General features: G+C 43.6%; 1 protein-coding gene across 6 annotated transcripts in view; it reads right to left on the bottom strand.

Annotated features, from left to right (window-relative positions):
* PDE1C (phosphodiesterase 1C) overlaps positions 1-18,683 on the bottom strand; it is a 1,119,495-nt gene that overhangs the window by 204,641 nt on the left and 896,171 nt on the right. For all 6 annotated transcript variants that reach the window (XM_077491703.1, XM_077491702.1, XM_077491705.1 and 3 more), the window contains one exon: positions 17,938-18,078. In XM_077491703.1, coding sequence (XP_077347829.1) covers positions 17,938-18,078 — 141 coding nt within the window. The remainder of the gene's footprint in view (positions 1-17,937; positions 18,079-18,683) is intronic.

Raw genomic sequence — 18,683 nt, 5'->3', positions numbered from 1 at the left:
TAACACACAACTACCCTGGGATGCATATAACTGATATTTGAATGTTATACTAGATAAGCTCAATGAGTTCCATGGGATTTATCTCATGTTTAGGTAAAAAGGTACACCAGTTTTTTTTTTTGTTTTTTTTTTTTTTAACAGAAAGGTTAGTTTGTTTTATTTACAGCGACATAAAAAGCATAAACTATTCATTTGTATTTTACATATTTTGAAACTGAAATTAAGACTGCTTCTTCCCACAAGGTATCCTTAGCTTGTGCAGCTATTATGCAGTATGGTCTCTCCACTCAAGTAAAGATTTATTGCTAAGCTATGCTAAGTTTTTTTTTTCAGGTTCATAATACACTATATTGAAATTATTGTATACTGAACCAACACAAACCATTTCCCCAAAGACAACATAAATACATAGTTACTTATTGTTTAATAAAATGGTTCCTTAAGCAGTATTGTTGGCTAAAAATGTATTTCAGAGTTCACAGAGTCTACTGCCTAAAAAATGCTTCAATTTTAAAGTAAAGATGTTGGAGCCAAAGTTAGAGCCCATTCACACAGGGGCAACACGACTTGTAGGCGACTTGATCAGGCTACTTGGACACGACTTGACAGCGGCGACTTGGGACGACTTCAAAACGACTTGTGATGACTTCAAGCGCGACTTGGGACGACTTACAAGTCGCCCCAGGCCAGGCGACTTTTGCCGCGGCCAAGCAGAGAATGAGCTCAAGGGGAAACTCCACGGCAAATTTCTGAAAAAAATTTGGCGTGGGTTCCCCCTCCGAGAGCATACCAGGCCCTTAGGTCTGGTATGGATTCCAAGGGGAACCCCCTACGCCGAAAAAACGGCGTGGGGGTCCCCCCCAGATCCACACCAGACCCTTATCCGAGCACGCTACCCGGCCGGCCAGGAAAGGGGGTGGGGACGAGCGGGCGGCCCCCCCCCTCCTGAGCCGTACCAGGCCGCGTGCCCTCAACATGGGGGGGGTGCCTTGGGGGAGGGGGGCGTGCGGCCCCCCCACCCCAAAGCACCTTGTCCCCATGTTGATGAGGACAAGGGCCTCTTCCCGACAACCCTGGCCGTTGGTTGTCGGGGTCTGCGGGCGGGGGGCTTATCGGAATCCGGGAGCCCCCTTTAATAAGGGGGCCCCCGGATACCGGCCCCCCACCCTATGTGAATGAGTATGGGGTACAATGTACCCCTACCCATTCACCTGTGAAATAAAGTACAATAAAACACACAACACAGAGAAAAAGTATTTTATTGCACAGCCGGGGGTCTTCCGTCTTCGGGGGTCTTCTCGCCGGACTCCTCCGCTATGTGTGTGTAGCTCTTTTGCCAGCGGAGGAGTCCGGCTTTCTTCCTCCCCGCCGCCGGCCTCTTCTCCCGACTTCGGGGGTCTTGTCCCCCTCTTCGGTTCTTCTGCCGGGCCACCGCGCCTTCTTATAGCTCTTTTACAGGCGGTGGCCCGGTCTTCCGTCGTCGCCGCCGCCGCCGCCGCCGCCGCCGCCTTCCGTTCTTCTCCTTCTTCTTCTCCTGGAGATGTTGACTCGACGAGCTCTCCGGCCACAATGCCAGGGACGCGCTCCGCTGCCTCTTATATAGGGACAATGGGGTGGTGTCACATGGGTTGATGTCACATGGGTTGGTCACATGGGTTGATGTCACATGGTGACCCCGCCCCCTTACCATGTGACATCAACCCATGTGACCAACCCATGTGACATCAACCCATGTGACACCGCCCCATTGTCCCTATATAAGAGGCAGCGGAGCGCGTCCCTGGCATTGTGGCCGGAGAGCTCGTCGAGTCAACATCTCCAGGAGAAGAAGAAGGAGAAGAACGGAAGGCGGCGGCGGCGGCGGCGGCGGCGGCGACGACGGAAGACCGGGCCACCGCCTGTAAAAGAGCTATAAGAAGGCGCGGTGGCCCGGCAGAAGAACCGAAGAGGGGGACAAGACCCCCGAAGTCGGGAGAAGAGGCCGGCGGCGGGGAGGAAGAAAGCCGGACTCCTCCGCTGGCAAAAGAGCTACACACACATAGCGGAGGAGTCCGGCGAGAAGACCCCCGAAGACGGAAGACCCCCGGCTGTGCAATAAAATACTTTTTCTCTGTGTTGTGTGTTTTATTGTACTTTATTTCACAGGTGAATGGGTAGGGGTACATTGTACCCCATACTCATTCACATAGGGTGGGGGGCCGGTATCCGGGGGCCCCCTTATTAAAGGGGGCTCCCGGATTCCGATAAGCCCCCCGCCCGCAGACCCCGACAACCAACGGCCAGGGTTGTCGGGAAGAGGCCCTTGTCCTCATCAACATGGGGACAAGGTGCTTTGGGGTGGGGGGGGCCGCACGCCCCCCCTCCCCCAAGGCACCCCCCCATGTTGAGGGCACGCGGCCTGGTACGGCTCAGGAGGGGGGGGGCCGCCCGCTCGTCCCCACCCCCCTTCCTGGCCGGCCGGGTAGCGTGCTCGGATAAGGGTCTGGTGTGGATCTGGGGGGGACCCCCACGCCGTTTTTTCGGCGTAGGGGGTTCCCCTTGGAATCCATACCAGACCTAAGGGCCTGGTATGCTCTCGGAGGGGGAACCCACGCCAAATTTTTTTCAGAAATTTGCCGTCGAGTTCCCTCTTGAGAGCTGATAATTCTGTCAAAGTCGCCTCCGTATAGACGGAGATCCGACTTGGAGGCGACCTCCATTGAAATCAATGGGTACCTGTCGCCTACAAGTCGGATAGAAGTAGTACAGGAACCTTTTTTGAAGTCGGAGCGACTTCAGTAGCGTGCATTAACACGGCTCTCATTCACTTACATTGCTTTTTAAATGTTGTCCGACCTGAGGCGACCTGAGGCGACTAGGGGCGACCTGCAGTCGGATCAGGAGTTGCCCCTGTGTGAATGGGCTCTTAGTGTTACTGAGGCTTGTCAAAGCAACTGCACACACCATCTGTTTATTTTGTAGTCAGTTAAACAGGCTTGAGATTCTCATTAAAGTCATTTTATTTTTCATTTGTAGGCTTGACTATGCCAACTCTCTACTCTAAGTTCTTAGAGCAGCATGGTGTTAAATTGATAATTGATTACATCTTAATTTAAAAAGTTGGAGGGAAATTATATAGTTCTAAAAGGGAATCAAGAGAAATGTCTGCTTAGAAATGTATCATTTTTAGAATTGTATCAAGTTGCTGGAAAACAATTGAAAGCCACACTAGTGAATATAAATAGATAGGACAATGTGTCTAGTTTGCTGATATGACTTGTAGTTTTGTTCTTATCTTGCTAGCTCATTATCCTAGTTGATTGAGTCAATAGGATTTAAACATGAATCAGTACACTTTACTCACCTGTCATTTATGGGCATTTGGCAGAGATCACAACTATCTCCCAGGTAACCCATTCGGCCACCCATCTTAACAAGCTCTATTGCCACTTTAAATTGCTTTAAAATGCCATTAGTGGGCTCTAAGACATTCATATTGCATGGCAGGCAGAGGTCATGGTGTACATGAGAACATAACATTGACAAAGTGCTCCTGAAATTACATGTGTGTGTCATATATGCACAATATGATAAGACCTCAAAGAGCTGACTGGCAGTAATATTAGAAGCCCAGTGTATCCATTAGACAGTCTTGGCTTACTCCACACACAGTTAAAAAACAGATGAATGGTGGTTACCAGTTGATGACAAACCCCATACCACAGGCATGCAGCATATGCTTGGCAGCCAGGTTACTGATAACGACCATGGGATCCGTGTTGGAGCATTCTTCCTGGCCACAGCAAGGAAGCAGGTGGATCCATGTCACTGGAAGGTATGTGGCCACAACCAGGAAGTCTGTGGTGGTGGACACTCAGACTAGGACACATCAGAGAATCATTCCGGTTGCCAGGATAAAAATTGAAAAATATTGTCAACAAAGGCATTTGCATTTTCCCATAGCTGAATTTCTCTTATTTGCCTAATGGGTTTCTAACTCATTTTCCTGTTTCTCTATCTTCATCAATCTGTTGCTGAAGCTGCTACTATCCCCACTAGTGATGGACGAACTTCCGACGGGACGTTTCGCGAACGCGGTCGATAGTTTGCAAACCGTAACGTTCGCGGGCGGGCCCCATTGACTTCAATGGGAGGTGAACTTTGCAAACCTACAGGTCAAATTTGCAGCCACAAAATAATTACTAGCTGTGCAAACATAGTCCCACCACATGGCCAATGACATAACACATGTATGAGGTGAATCTGGGATCGACAACTACAAGCATTCTTTTTTTATATGTGAAATTGTGACAATTCAGGACTGTGGAGGCAATGGAGGAGAGGGAAGGTCAGGGTAGGCAAAGAAGAGGGTGCAGGAGATGATCACCAACAGCGTGACATACAGCAATGACACCTGCACAATGATAGTGCTCTCTATCACGGTGCTGGTGTCAGATGACTCTGCTGACATTAGCAGCGTGACATACAGCAATGACACCAGCACCGTGATAGAGAGCACTGACATCAGCAGCGTGACATAAAGCACTGACACCAGCACCGTGATATACAGCACTGACACCAGCACCGTGATATACAGCACTGACACCTTCACCGTAAGCAGCCCCAGGAGTAAGTCAGAATAGCACAGGGATGGTGGGAGCCCCTCATAATGAGCATAGCACAGGTATGGTGGGAGCCCCTCATAATAAGCACAGCAGAGGTACAGCCCCAGGAGTAAGTCAGCATAGCACCGGGATGGTGGGAGCCCCTCATAATAAGCAGCCCCAGGAGGAAGTCAGCACAGCACAGGGATGGTGGGAGCCCCTCATAATGAGCAACCCCAAGAGGAAGTCGGCATAGCACAGGGATGGTGGGAGCCCCTCATAATGTGCATAGCACAGGGATGGTGGGAGCCCCTCATAATGAGCATAGCACAGGGATGGTGGGAGCCCCTCATAATGAGCATAGCACAGGGATGGTGGGAGCCCCTCATAATATGTACAGAAGTACAGCCCCAGGAGGAAGTCAGCACAGCACAGGGATGGTGAACTCTACAAACCTACAGGTCATATTTGCAGCCACAAAATACTTACTAGCTGTGCACACATAGTCCCACCACATGGCCAATGACATAAAACATGTATGAGGTGAATCTGGGATCGACAACTACAAGCATTCTTTTTTTATATGTGAAATTGTTGTGACAATTCAGGACTGTGGAGCGCATGAAGGCAATGGAGGAGAGGGAAGGTCAGGGTAGGCAAAGAAGAGGGTGTAGGAGATGATCACCAGCAGCGTGACTTACAGCAATGACACCTGCACCATGATAGAGTGATCTGACACCAGCACCGTGATAGAGAGCACTGACATCAGCAGCGTGACATAAAGCACTGACACCAGCACCGTGATATACAGCACTGACACCTGCACCGTAAGCAGCCCCAGGAGTAAGTCAGCATAGCACAGGGACAAGGACTCTTGAGACAATGGAGGGGAGGGAAGGTCAGGGTAGGCAAATAAGAGGGTGCAGGAAATGATCACCAGCACCGTGATATACAGCACTGACACCTGCACCGAGATAGAGAACACTAACAGCAGCACTGATACCAGCAACTTGCTGCTGGGCCCCAAAATATGACCCCGCTCAACCTCTTCAAACAGGAGGGTACGGGCATATAGTACGGTGTGCTTTTTAGGTTGTGATTAGCAGACTGTACTTCACTAAACCCTATATACTGTAGTACGCTATACCTTACCAGTCCTTAGAAGGACCTTTGTGCAAATAGTAGGTTGTGATTAGCAGACTGTACCTCAGTCCCTATACTCATAAAGGACTACTGCAGCTGAAGGGCAATATTATTTCTATATTTGGAAGAAAGAATATTATACGTGTACAAGCCTATTACCATACCAGTCCTGAAAAGAACCTTTGTGGACCTAATAGTAACAGCTACTGATTAAACTGGCTGTCCCTCACTGCCACACACAGACTGCCTGTCCCTATTTAAACTGACAAAACACAGGCTCCTGCAACAAGAACTTGAATAGCACTCAAAACTATATCCTGTATTACTTTACCATACCAGTCCTGAAAAGGACTTTTGTGGACCTAATAGTAACAGCTAATGATTAAACTGACTGTCCCTGCTGCACACAACGTCCTGTCCCTTTCTCAGCCCTGACAAAAGACAATCTGCAGCAACCATGACTTGAATAGCAGTGCCTCAAACCTATATCTTGAACTACACCTACACCATACCAGTCCTTAAAAGAACTTTTGTGGACCTAATAGCTAGCGATTTGGGTCACTGCATTCTCTCCCTGCTCCACACAGCAACCTCTCCCTATAGTGACAGAAGAAAGAACATAAAATGGCCGCCGGATCGGGTCTATTTATAAGTTAGGGGGAATGTCCAAGTGTCCATGTGCTGTAATGTCTCAATTGGATGTGTCATCATAGGTCCAAGTTCTTTTACACAGTAAACACGTATGTCCGCCGGGCGAACAGCGGCAATAGTCCGCCAAATGGGCGGACCGCGAACAGCCGAAATTCGCCACGAAACGACCGCCGGGCGAACAGTTCGGCCATCCCTAATCCCCACTCCCTCAATCATGAATATTTTATTCTACCCAGCTCTTCTTCCCCTGCATAAATATTGATTTATGCTGTGACTTCATGTCTATCTTATCTGCAGCACAGCGCACATTGCAGGATACAGCCTTCTCTTCATATGCACAATAGTAAACAATGTATGAGAGTAGTGTTGTGACCTCTTTAGTGAACCCTAGTAGAAGCCTTGGTCCTCTTTTGTCCAATGTGTAACAGACATGAGAAAGACAAGGCTTCAGTCGATGGGTCAGAATATTGGGATACTACTGTGTGAACTTCTAATGGAAGGCATATGCCTTTCCTCTTAAGTTCATGAATCTCCACTCAACAAAAAGCTTTAACCACCCTGGCAGTATGATTGTGTCAGATTTTTGCGTCTCAAAACGGTACAATTGTTTTGCACAGAAATTTGGCATTTTATATTGTAGGCCTGTAATTCTTAGGAATAATACACCTAAATCTGCCCAAACAAGAGTCTAGTAGATATCCTGGGTATGATAAAGTTTGAAACTCAAAAATAATAAATTATAATATAAATAATTATAAAAAAATAATAGTATAATAATAATAATAAAATTATTTTCCAAACGATTCACTATCGCTCAATTCTGCAAGTGTTCTTATTTTCTATCGCGGTTTTCTAGCTGGTTTAAAACCACATTTGATGTAAAAGGACACTTTTTGGTTGCCATAGACAATCTCAATTTTCCAGGCAGAAAGAACAGTATATATAATATAAAATTGCATGCAGGGCACTGGTCAAAACATTAAGAGCAAAAAGGATGTAATACAGTAATGTAATCTGTAAGATTACAGTGTACTGTGTGTGTTATAAAAGTAGTCATTTTTGAATTTGCTGCCAGGCTCCACCCCTGTGCATCACAGTGGGGGGACATCGCAGGATCCTGAGTACAAGGTAAGTAACCTGCAATGCAATCCCGAGTGTGGCTCGGGGTTACCGCTAATGGTACTGAAATTTAATTCCTTTTTTTTTTTTTTTTTTTTTCTCTTTTTTTTTTTCTCTTTTTTTTTTTTTTTCTTTTTTTTATTATTAATCTTTATTAAATTTTCACATTTATACAGACCACATTTTAAAATAACATTGCCAGGGTTCAAATACATCTTTCTTCCATTCCGAAATCTGAGTTTTTAGGGTTCTAGGAAGGGAAGGGGGACATGAAGATACATCCATACATCACATATAATTAGCAAACAAATAAAAAAAGCACACTATCTAAACAATACCATATCCCCCCTTCTCCTACCACCACTATTTTTGCAATTCCTACATTTTCCCTACTGATATAACCCCACCCCTCCCTCCCACCCTTTCTATCAACCCCACCCCCCTCCCCTCCCCTCCTATATATATATTAGTGCTTTTATCCTACAATATAGCATAATTGTGTTATAATAATTCCCGTACCTTTAATGTACCCTACCCTACTCCTTCCCATTACCCATCCCCCCTCCCCCTCCCCTCTTCCCTTTCCTATCATGGTTTAAACTGGGGTATGCATCACTTCTATCCACTCTCGCCAGTTCCTATTAAACTCTTTTAGGTTATTTCGTTTTGCATATACTGCCCTCTCCTTACATAGATAATCATTTACCGCCCTTGTCCAATCCTCTACTGTAGGGGCTAGCTTTGATTGCCATCTCCTAGCTATCATCCTTCTAGCTTGAAATAAACATCTTAGGATTACCGTTGTTGTTCCCTTCCTCTCTACTTCCTCCTCTCTATAACCTAAAATACACACTATGGGATTTAATTCTATTACCGTCCCAAAGGCCCTACTTATTATCTTTACCACTCCTTCCCAGTATCTAAATAATTTGGGACATTTCCAAAGCATGTGCATTAAATTCCCTGACCCCCCACACCTGGGGCAACAGTCATCTGTTCTCTTACCAAATTTAAATAATTTCTGGGGAGTATAGTATGCTCTATTAATTACCATCAAGTGGGAAATCCTCTGAGGAGGAGAGACCGAGACCTTTGGGCATGCCGCTAGGATATTTTTCCACTGTACTCGTGTTATATTACCGGTACCTAGATCTTGCTCCCATTTCTCCTTCTCAACCCTCCCTTTCCTCTCACTATTAATCTGTTCACCCAGCTGGGCATAGAATTTAGATATTAATCCTTTAGTGGGTCCTGCTTGTGCTACTGGGTATAGCAAGGGCAGTTCCTCCCATGTTAATAACAGGTTTCCAAACTGAGTCCTTAAAGCGTGCCTCACTTGTATATAGGCATAAAATGAGTTTTGTGATATCTTAAATTCTCTTTGCAGCTGGTCGAAAGATTTCATACCCCTGCCGCCATATAGATGGCTAAGCCTTACAATGCCACATTTTTCCCAATCTGCAATTTTTCCAACCCGCCATATTTCCTGTAGCTTCTTATTGTTCCATAGTGGCGTATACTTTGTTATTTCACTGTATCCCATTTTTTTTTTAACTGTACCCCATAGCTTTAACATCATTTTTACTGTAGGGCATTTACACTGGAATGAGTCCGCTTCCAGGGTCTCAATCAGGGTACTATGTGGGGAGCCTGTTAATACTAATCTCCCATTTGGGGTTCCTCCGTTCTTCTCATCGATCCCCCCTAGCTGTTGTAATTGGGACGCCCAAAAATAGCACTCCGGATAAGGGACCGCGAATCCTCCTTCCTCTCCCGGTAGCTGAAGCGTCCGCAATCTCAATCTGGCCTGTCCTCCCCTCCATATTAGCTCCCTAAACAACATCTCGATTTTATTAAACCAGCTTCTGTTAATCCATATTGGGGCATTATGTAATATGTATAAGAGTTGGGGCATCCATATCATTTTTATCAGATTGCATCTGCCAGCGACCGAGAGAGGCATTCGCTTCCATATAGCAATTTTTTGTTTAAACTTAGCCAATAATGGGACTAAGTTATGACTTATATATTGCTTAGGATCCCTTGACAAGGTTACTCCCAGATTTTTCAACTTATCCACTATTGGTATTTGGGGGGTTCCCAGGGCCGTTTGCTGACCAGTTGGGTCCAAAGGAAGACATTCCGATTTTTCCCAATTTATCTCCAGCCCTGTGAAGCCTCCAAACCCTTGCACCAGTCCCATTGCCCTTGGTAGTGAGTATCTCATATCCCCTAAGAACAATAGGATATCGTCTGCATAAAGTGATATTTTTTCCTCTCCAGTTTTTCTTACAAAACCAACAATATCCCGGTTTGCTCTAATTGCACATGCCAAGGGCTCTATAGCCAATGCAAAGAGCAGGGGTGATAATGGGCACCCCTGCCTCGTCCCTCTCCCCAACTCTATTTTCCCGGATAACTCATTATTAATTTTTAGTCTCGCACTAGGTTTGTCATATAGCATCCTAATCCATCCTATAAAGGAAGGACCCAGACCAAATTTCTCCAAAACTTTCCATATATATCCCCATTCTACGCTATCAAATGCTTTCCTTACATCCAATGCCACCACTGCACCCGGAGTATCGTTATCCATTGGGACCTGCAAATTCAAAAAGGCTCTTCTATTATTTATACTCGTTGACCTGTTGGCTATAAACCCTGTTTGGTCCATATGGACCAATCTTGCTATAACTCGATTAAGCCTAGTCGCTAATACCTTGGCCAGTATCTTTGTATCGGTACACAGGAGAGAGATTGGCCTATACGCTGCAACATCTAAGGCGTCCTTCCCTTCTTTGTACAACAGGGTTATGACCGCCTCCATCATTGATGGAGGCAATTTACCCTCCCCATATGCTCCTCTTAACATCTCCAGGAGTTCAGGAATCAGTATCTCGCCAAAATTTTTATAGACTTCAATCGGTAGTCCATCCGGCCCGGGCGATTTCTGATTAGGCATACTCGCAACTGCTTCCTGAAGTTCTTTCAAAGTTATTGGGGCTTCCAGTTCCTCTCTTTCTTCTTGTTTCAAACATGGTACCTCTAATTGACCTAAAAATGTTTCCATTTGCTCATCCATCCCCACTTTCTGTGCAGTATATAGGTTTTTATAATACCCTTCAAATGCTTGGCAAATACTCCCAGTTTCTGTTATAACCTTTCCCTCAGATATCCTAATCGCCGAAATCGAGGAAGGACCCGAGTTATTCTTCACCAGTTGTGCCAACATTTTTCCCACGCTTTCCCCTTCCGCGAAGGAGGCTTGGCGTTGGAACATATGCTGAATCTCTGCTTTCTTTAGGGTTAATAGCCTAAGCTCTTCTTGTTTATCTAACCAGATTTTTTCTTTGCCCTGCGTGGGGTCGCTAATAAAATCTCTTTCAGCCTCTAACACTTCTCTCCCTATTTGTACCTCCTGTTCCCTAGATTTTCTGTTTATTTTTGCTATTGATTGGATCATAAGGCCCCTTAAAAAAGCTTTCAGAGTATCCCACAGGATCCCCGATGTTACTGTACCCCGGTTATTTTTTAGAAATTCTTTTAATTCCCACTGAATTCTCTCAGGGCGTTCTTCTGTCTCTTTTTTTATCAGTTCTAACCAGAGCGGGTTCACTTTCCACAACCTCTGTACCTTACGTTCTCTCATTTTTAATACTGCTGTCACTGGGGAGTGATCTGAAATCCCCCTGGGCTGATATTCAACCTTTTCCACCATTTGTAAGGCCAGGTCATTCCCCAGTATCATATCAATCCTGGATAACGTAGTATGTGTGGACGAGTAACAACTATACTGCCGAGCTCCCGGGTTCCCAGTTCTCCATAAATCCCGTAATCCTACTTCTTCCAGGTACTGTCCCAACCTCCCCTGCCAAGCTGGTTCCGCCAGTGTTTTTTCTGGGAATCTATCAATTTTAATATCCAATACCGTGTTGAAATCCCCTACTATTATTATAGGAACACCATCTATCCCCACTAAAAATTCCTGTAATTTAAAAAGCACTTCCATTTTAAATGGTGGAGGGATGTAGATGTTTGCCAGCATACATTCTCTATTTTCAATTAGGCACTGTAAGAAAATGTATCTGCCTTTTTCATCCAGGCTAACTCGTTTGCATACAAAATTCACCCCCGTTTTTACCAAGACACTCACCCCTCTGCTATATGTCGAATAAACAGAATGATATTGAAATTGATATTTTCTGCTCTGCAACCGGTATATTGTATCTCTATTTAAATGGGTCTCCTGTATGCAGAGCAGCTCTACTCCACATCCCTCCAACAAGGATAGCACAGCTTTTTGTTTCAGCCGCGTCCCCAGATCCCTCACATTCCAGGAGCCTATCTTAATTTTACCATCCTGCATAGCCATAAACAAATAAAGAGGAGAAAGAAAAAAAAAAGAGAAACCTAAGGTAGGAAAGAGAGAGAGCGAAATAACCAGTCTACTGAGGACACTATTGAGGACCATTTGTCTCCCAGTACCCACCAACTCCCCTCTAACTTCTTTTATTACCTTATACCACATTCCCCACATATTACTCCCTTGTATAATAACAAATTTATTAGGCGTCACCATTAACTCGTATATTATGTGTCTTTGAATATAAATTATTCTATATAATTGTTTATTACCATTTTCCCCCTTGTGACCAATATGTTTTCCTTGTTTTTTACCACCCCAAGTTTTACCACCCCACAGTTTGTGTCCTTTTTTGCTTTGAGTTATTTCCTGTACTCCATTTATTAGTGCATACATATATTTTTTTCCCCCCTTCAACCTCCCCCCTATTTTCCCTACTACACCCACCCCCTCTCCCCCCTTTCTACCTCCCTCCCACCCCTCCCCCACCTTCCTAGGTGTTACCCTAGGGGCTATTAGTGACCTTATACCACTCTCTTCACAACCTATTTACCACCCTCTCCTAGTGCGCTCGCCGTGTATTACCTCCCTCCCAACCTCCCTCCCATACAGACACATACAGCACACACACACAAAAAAAAAAAAAAAAAAAAAACACACATACTTCATCCCCCCCTCTCTTTCTATCTTCCCATCCCACTCAGTACTAGAAACCCCAACAACTACAACTTTTCTTTATTTTCTTCTATCCATTTTTCCACTTCCATTGGGGAACAAAAAACCTGAGTATGCCCTAATGCATTAATCCGTAGCTTTGCAGGATAAAGAAGAGCGTACGGCACCCTGAGCTTCTGTAACCTGCGTTTCACCTGGAGGAACTCTACCCTTTTTCTCTGAAGTTCTGGGGAAAAATCAGAATATAATGAAATTCTAACACCCTTATACAATACATTCCCCATTTCCCTTGCCTTCCGTAATAATACCACTTTATCTTTATAGTTCAGTAATTTCATTAATAATGGCCTAGGACGGCCCCCCTCCAATGGTGCTCTAAAGGGTACCCTATGCGCCCTCTCTATTGAGAACGCTGTTGAAAAAACATCCCTCCCAAACAGTTCAACCAGAAGATGCTCCATAAATTCAGCAGGGTTTACACCCTCACTTTTTTCCGGAAGCCCCACTACTCGCACATTGTCCCTCCTGAGCCTATTTTCCATTTCATCCATTCTTGTTCTATATCCGCCGAACTGCTCCTTCAGGCTTTCTATTTCTTTAATTAGGAATGTTGTATCGTCTTCTAATCTGCTAGTCCTTAACTCAAGTTCTGTCGTCCTTTCCACCACTTTCTGTAGGTCTTGCCTTACCAGCATTAGATCTTCCTTCACTCCCTTCATTTGATTACAGAGTTCTTTCAGTGAGATGTTACATGCGTTTACGGCTAATAACACGTCCTTAATTGTTGGCTCTTTTTCTAACGGAGGAGAATCACCCGTTGTGATCTCCATATTCTGTTCCCCTGCACCCGCTTTTTTATTAACTGAGCATTTGGCCACTGCTCCGGCCTGCGTATTAATGTTAATGTTCGACTGACCCATGCTTTTCCTTTCAGACATTTCTCCATGCTGCCCCTTTGTCTGCCCTTTTTTTGGAGGGGTCTGCGATGACTGTGCAGGGTTATGAGCATATTGTTCTAATTTAGCTGCTGTGGTAGACTGTTGCGAACTTTTTTCCCCTCTTTCCTTTGCAGAGCGCAGGTGCTGCATCTTACTTTCCTTTTCTCGCCCCTTTCCACAGAACAGTCCTGGATATATCGTATTTTAATATATTTTTAACTTTTTAACCCAGCCACCCCTCGCTCAGTTGATCGCTTAGTGCAGTATTAGCCGTATCTTATAACCAGTTCTCCAGTATTCACTTCATGTATCACCAAAACTTCCTGTTTTAATGCTTCACAGCAGACATTTATTTGCACGCACTTAGTTCAAATACTGTTCAACCAGTTGATTTTTAGAGCGGCCACCATCCTCAGTCAATCAATTAATGCGATACTGATCTTGTCTTATAGCCAGTCAGTCCACAAGCACTCAATTCAAATATCACAGACTTCCTGGTTCGCTGCTTACAGGCGTTCGTTTTACAGCAGGTACTTCTTTGCTTATACTACCTGGGTTATCATTCGTTCGTCTTAAAGCACAAAACGAAGCAATGAGTTCCAGAGAACAAAAGCTATAAGTCCTTCTCACCCCCGGCCAACGCCCTCTTGTTCACTTGTTACCAGTTCTCAGGCATCGCTATGTCCACAACTTGTTCTGCCAGACCTCCACCTGCTATGCCCCTCACACCTCCGACTTCTTCCCCCCCCCCGCAATCCTGCCGCTTACCTCCTTCCTCCTATCGCGGCTTACTGGAGAGCGGGAGGGCCTCTTGAAATTTGATTCCAAGATACACTTGGGATTACCGCCAGGGAGGTTAAATAGCAAAACTGACCTTGGTGTGTTTCATATCAGCAGTCCGGATTGTACAATAAAGGACATTTTTTGGGGGGCCTGCTATATATTTTACATTTATGCTCATAAGTTTACATACCCTGGCAGAATTTATGATTTCTTGGCCATTTTTCAGAGAATATGAATGATAACACAAAAACCTTTCACTCATGGTTAGTGTTTGGCTGAAGCCATTTATTATCAATCAACTGTGTTTACTCTTTTTAAATAATAATAACAACAGAAACTACCCAAATGACCCCAATCAAAAATGTACATACCCCAGTTCTTAATACCATGTATTGCCCCCTTTAACATCAATGACAGCTTGAAGTCTTTTGTGCTATTTGTGGATATCTTCTCAGATGGTAAAGCTACCCATTCCTCTTGGCAAAAAGCCTTCAGTTCCACTAAATTATTGGGCTGTCTTGCATGAACTGCATGTTTGAGATCTCCCCAGAGTGGCTCAATGATATTGAGGTCAGGAGACTGAGATGGCCACTCCAGAACCTTCACTTTATTCTGCTGTAGCCAATGACAGGTCAACTTGGCCTTGTGTTTTGGATCATTGTCATGTTGGAATGTCCAAGTACATCCCATGCGCAGCTTTCTGGCTGATGAATGCAAATGTTCCTCCAGTATTTTTTGATAACATACTGCATTCATCTTGCCATCAATTTTGACCACATTTCCCATGCTTTTGTAGCTCACACATCTCCAAAACATCAGCAATCCACCTCCATGTTTCACAGTAGGAATGGTGTATCTTTCATCATAGGGCTTGTTGACTCCTCTCCAAATGTAGTGTTTATGGTTGTGGCCAAAAAGCTAAATTTTGGTATCTTTACTCCAAATGACTTTGTGCCAGATGGTTTGAAGCTTGTCTCTGTGCTATTTGGTGCATTGTAAGCGGGATACGTTGTGGCATTTGCTTAGTAATGGCTTTTTTTCTGGATACTCGACCATGCAGCCTATCTTTCTTCAAGTGCCTCCTTATTTTGCATCTTGAAACAGCCACACCACATGTTTTCAGAGAGTTCTCTATTTCGCCTGAAGTTATTTGTGTTTTTCTTTGCATCCCAAACAATTTTCCTGGCAGTTGTGGCTGACATTTTAGTTGGTCGACCTGACTGTGGTTTGGTTTCAACAGAACAACTAATTTTTCACTACTTGATTAGAGTTTGAACACTGCTGATTGGCATTCTCAATTCCTTGGATATCTTTTTATATCCCTTCCCTGTTTTATACAGTTCAACTAACTTTTCCCGCAGATCCTTTGACAATATTTTTGCTTTTCCCCATGACTCAGAATCCAGAAACGTCAGTGCAGCACTGGATGAAAGATGCAAGGGTCTGTCAGGAGTCCAGAAACTCATTGACCTTTTATACACATACACTAATTACAAGCAAACAGATTACAGCTGAGGATGGTTACTTTTAATAGCCATTCAAACCCCTTTGTGTCAACTTGTGTGCATGTTATCAGGCCAAAATCACCAGGATATGTAAAGTTTTGATCAGGGTCATTTGGGTAATTTCTGCTGTAATTATGATTGAAAAAGAGTAAACACAGTTGATTGATAATAAATGGCTTCAGCCAAACACTAACCATGAGTGAAATAAATGTTTTTGTGTTATCATTCATATTCTCTGAAAAATGGCCAAGAAATTATAAATTCTGCCAGGGTATGTAAACTTATGAGCACAACTGTACATACTTCATACAGCTCCACTGTATGTAATGAGCCGTGTGTCCAGTAGTCAATACAACTCTGCCCTATACACTGTTTAAGTTGTATACTCACCATGCCACTTTGTATAATGAGCTGACATTTTACACACACCTTATTGCATCATCATTCTATTAACTCTACCCCTATGTTCTATTCTTCACACTGCTGAACTGTTTAAAGTCCGCTGTACAGTATAAATCTTGTGTTGGTCTTGTTCTTGTTTACACCATGCTGTTGCTTTGTTTCCAATTACACTCTGCTTTACAGTATATAGCTTGCATTTGTTTTTTGATCCATTTAATCACAGTTTAATCAGAAACAACATTCATCTGGTTCAGCAGACCTGGTTTAATTTCAGTCCATCTATGGCAATTCCTGCTAGAGAGAAATTCATCTAACGATTGGCTTCTCTCAAATGTTGAAAAAAAGAAATATCCTCTAGGATGCCAAAAACCAAAGTGCATTCATTGCCAGAAATCTTCCTGAGTCCCAGTGGGTATGCTTTGTTAGTGTAGGGCTTCATGCTTTGCCTTTTTCTATATTCTTCTAGAATTGCTGTTCTCTGGGGTTGGTGACCAGACTATGTTGCTTAACTGCAAAAAAAAAGTAGGTCACCAAACGTGCCCTACTGTTCGGCAGAATTGTCTGGATCCCATGACTGATGAATTACAGACCACTATGCACCAACCCACTCAAGCTTAACCTACTTAACACTAAGGCCTGATTTACACCTATGCATTTTTAGTGCTTTTTGCATTTTGCTGATTTGCACTACAAAACGTGTTCCATGGGAAACAGTATTGAATGAACTGTAGTAAAAATCTAATAGTAAATAGATACCCAACATGTCTAACCTTAAATATGATTGCGCCTGTAAAATGGCAACTGACTTCAGTACCCTATATTTTCCATAGGCGACACTTTAAAAGCCCCCTATAGATCATCAGTTTAGCGTGTAGAGGATGTCTGGTGGAAATATTGCTCGCACTCTGGTGTGCACGGCAATGTGCACATTGCAATCTGCTTTTCATGTGTAGGTGCCTCTGATGCATTTATTTACATTCATACATACAGATATGTGGGGTGGGGTGTAACATACATTTTTTACAATTTACATTTTTATTTATTTTTTCTTAACTTGAGAGGCATCAAAGACATTGCTTTTAGGGTCAGCAACAAGGAGGGGAGGAAAGTGGATGTGTGTCCACTCTGCTCCCTCCCCTCTACCCAGCGGTGCCTACTATGTCAGTCCTGAGTGGCAGTGCAGCCTCCCGAAAGCTGCCACCTGATGGGCAGGAGTCTGCTTGTCAGTTATACACACAATCCCAGTGGCTTTAGCCCCTGTGAATGTGTGCCCCCCCCCCCCCCCCCTCACCGTCAGCTGTCGTAGTACAGACCTGGCAGCAAAAAGGCATCTTCACACTTTAGATAGTAGTTGACCACAGATTTAAAATGGCTTCTTTTTAATGCTGTTTAGGCCCACATTTAAAAAAAAAAAAAAGAGTCCTCCCTGGAAGGTTGGTTTAGAACACTATACTGTGACATAACAGTGTGTGTGTGTGTATGTGTGTGTGTGTGTGTGTGTATGTGTATATATATATATATATATATATATATATATATATATACACATATATACACACACACAGTATATGGGGACAGCTTATTTTTTAGTAAATGTGAACTTACACTTTAAAATACATCTTGATATATTAATTACAATTATCCTTCAAACAGTAAGTTTCTTCTTCTTTTAAGCCTTCACCCTGAGATGCCTTAACTGTCAGGCCATTGTGTGAGGTTATCCTGTTTCAGATGCCACAATCCAAAAGGCTAAATGGAAAAAAAATTGTACTTACCGCTAAACCTGACTTAAAGAGAAAGTAATGAACAGTTTGTGTAACATCTGCTGCATGAATCAAATTGTGATATGGATTTTTATGTTTGGTGTAGCCAACTTCCAGCGCCTCCACAAATGATACGAGTGCAGAGATAGGTATCTAAAACAGAAACAACTATGATTATCTTGTTTTACACATGGAACACCATCAGAAAAATAAAATGACCAACAATACAGCAATGAGAACATTTAAACTTTAGACAATAAATTAGGATATGCTCTAAGAAAGAGACAATGACGCTAAAATGTATGACATATGGTACATGAAAGAGGAGATCGAAAACATTACCATATCTTGTTGAATTACACATCTCTTTTGTTTCACAATCACACCCTGTCACTGTTGACGTGCTTACAAGAAAGCAGCAGATAGATAATTTATGCTTCAGGTAGCATAACTAAATAATTTTTAGGGGAACAAACATCCAGAGAAAAGTATAAAGACATGCTCATTTGTTTGTGTCCAGGTGCTAGAAGAACATAAGCAAAGAGAATACACATCGAAGAGTCATGTAAAATGTTATTTTTTGGTCAGTCTATGAAATAATTGAAATTGTGAAAACATAACAAACAGAGTAGTCCTAAAATAAAATTAACAATTCACAGAAATCCATAGGGCACATGCCAGATTTACTGAACAACATTATTGAATACAAATAAATACTGTTTTTTTCTCACCATGAATGAAACATTTCTTGTAAGCTA

Source organism: Lithobates pipiens, unplaced genomic scaffold, assembly GCF_037356315.1.
Source record: "Lithobates pipiens isolate NorthernLeopardFrog02 unplaced genomic scaffold, aLitPip1_a1.2 Scaffold_19, whole genome shotgun sequence".
In the NCBI taxonomy this organism is placed as follows: Eukaryota; Metazoa; Chordata; class Amphibia; order Anura; family Ranidae; genus Lithobates; species Lithobates pipiens.
The sequence above is the reverse complement of the archived record's forward strand: the minus strand, read 5'-3'. Positions and strand labels throughout refer to the sequence as shown.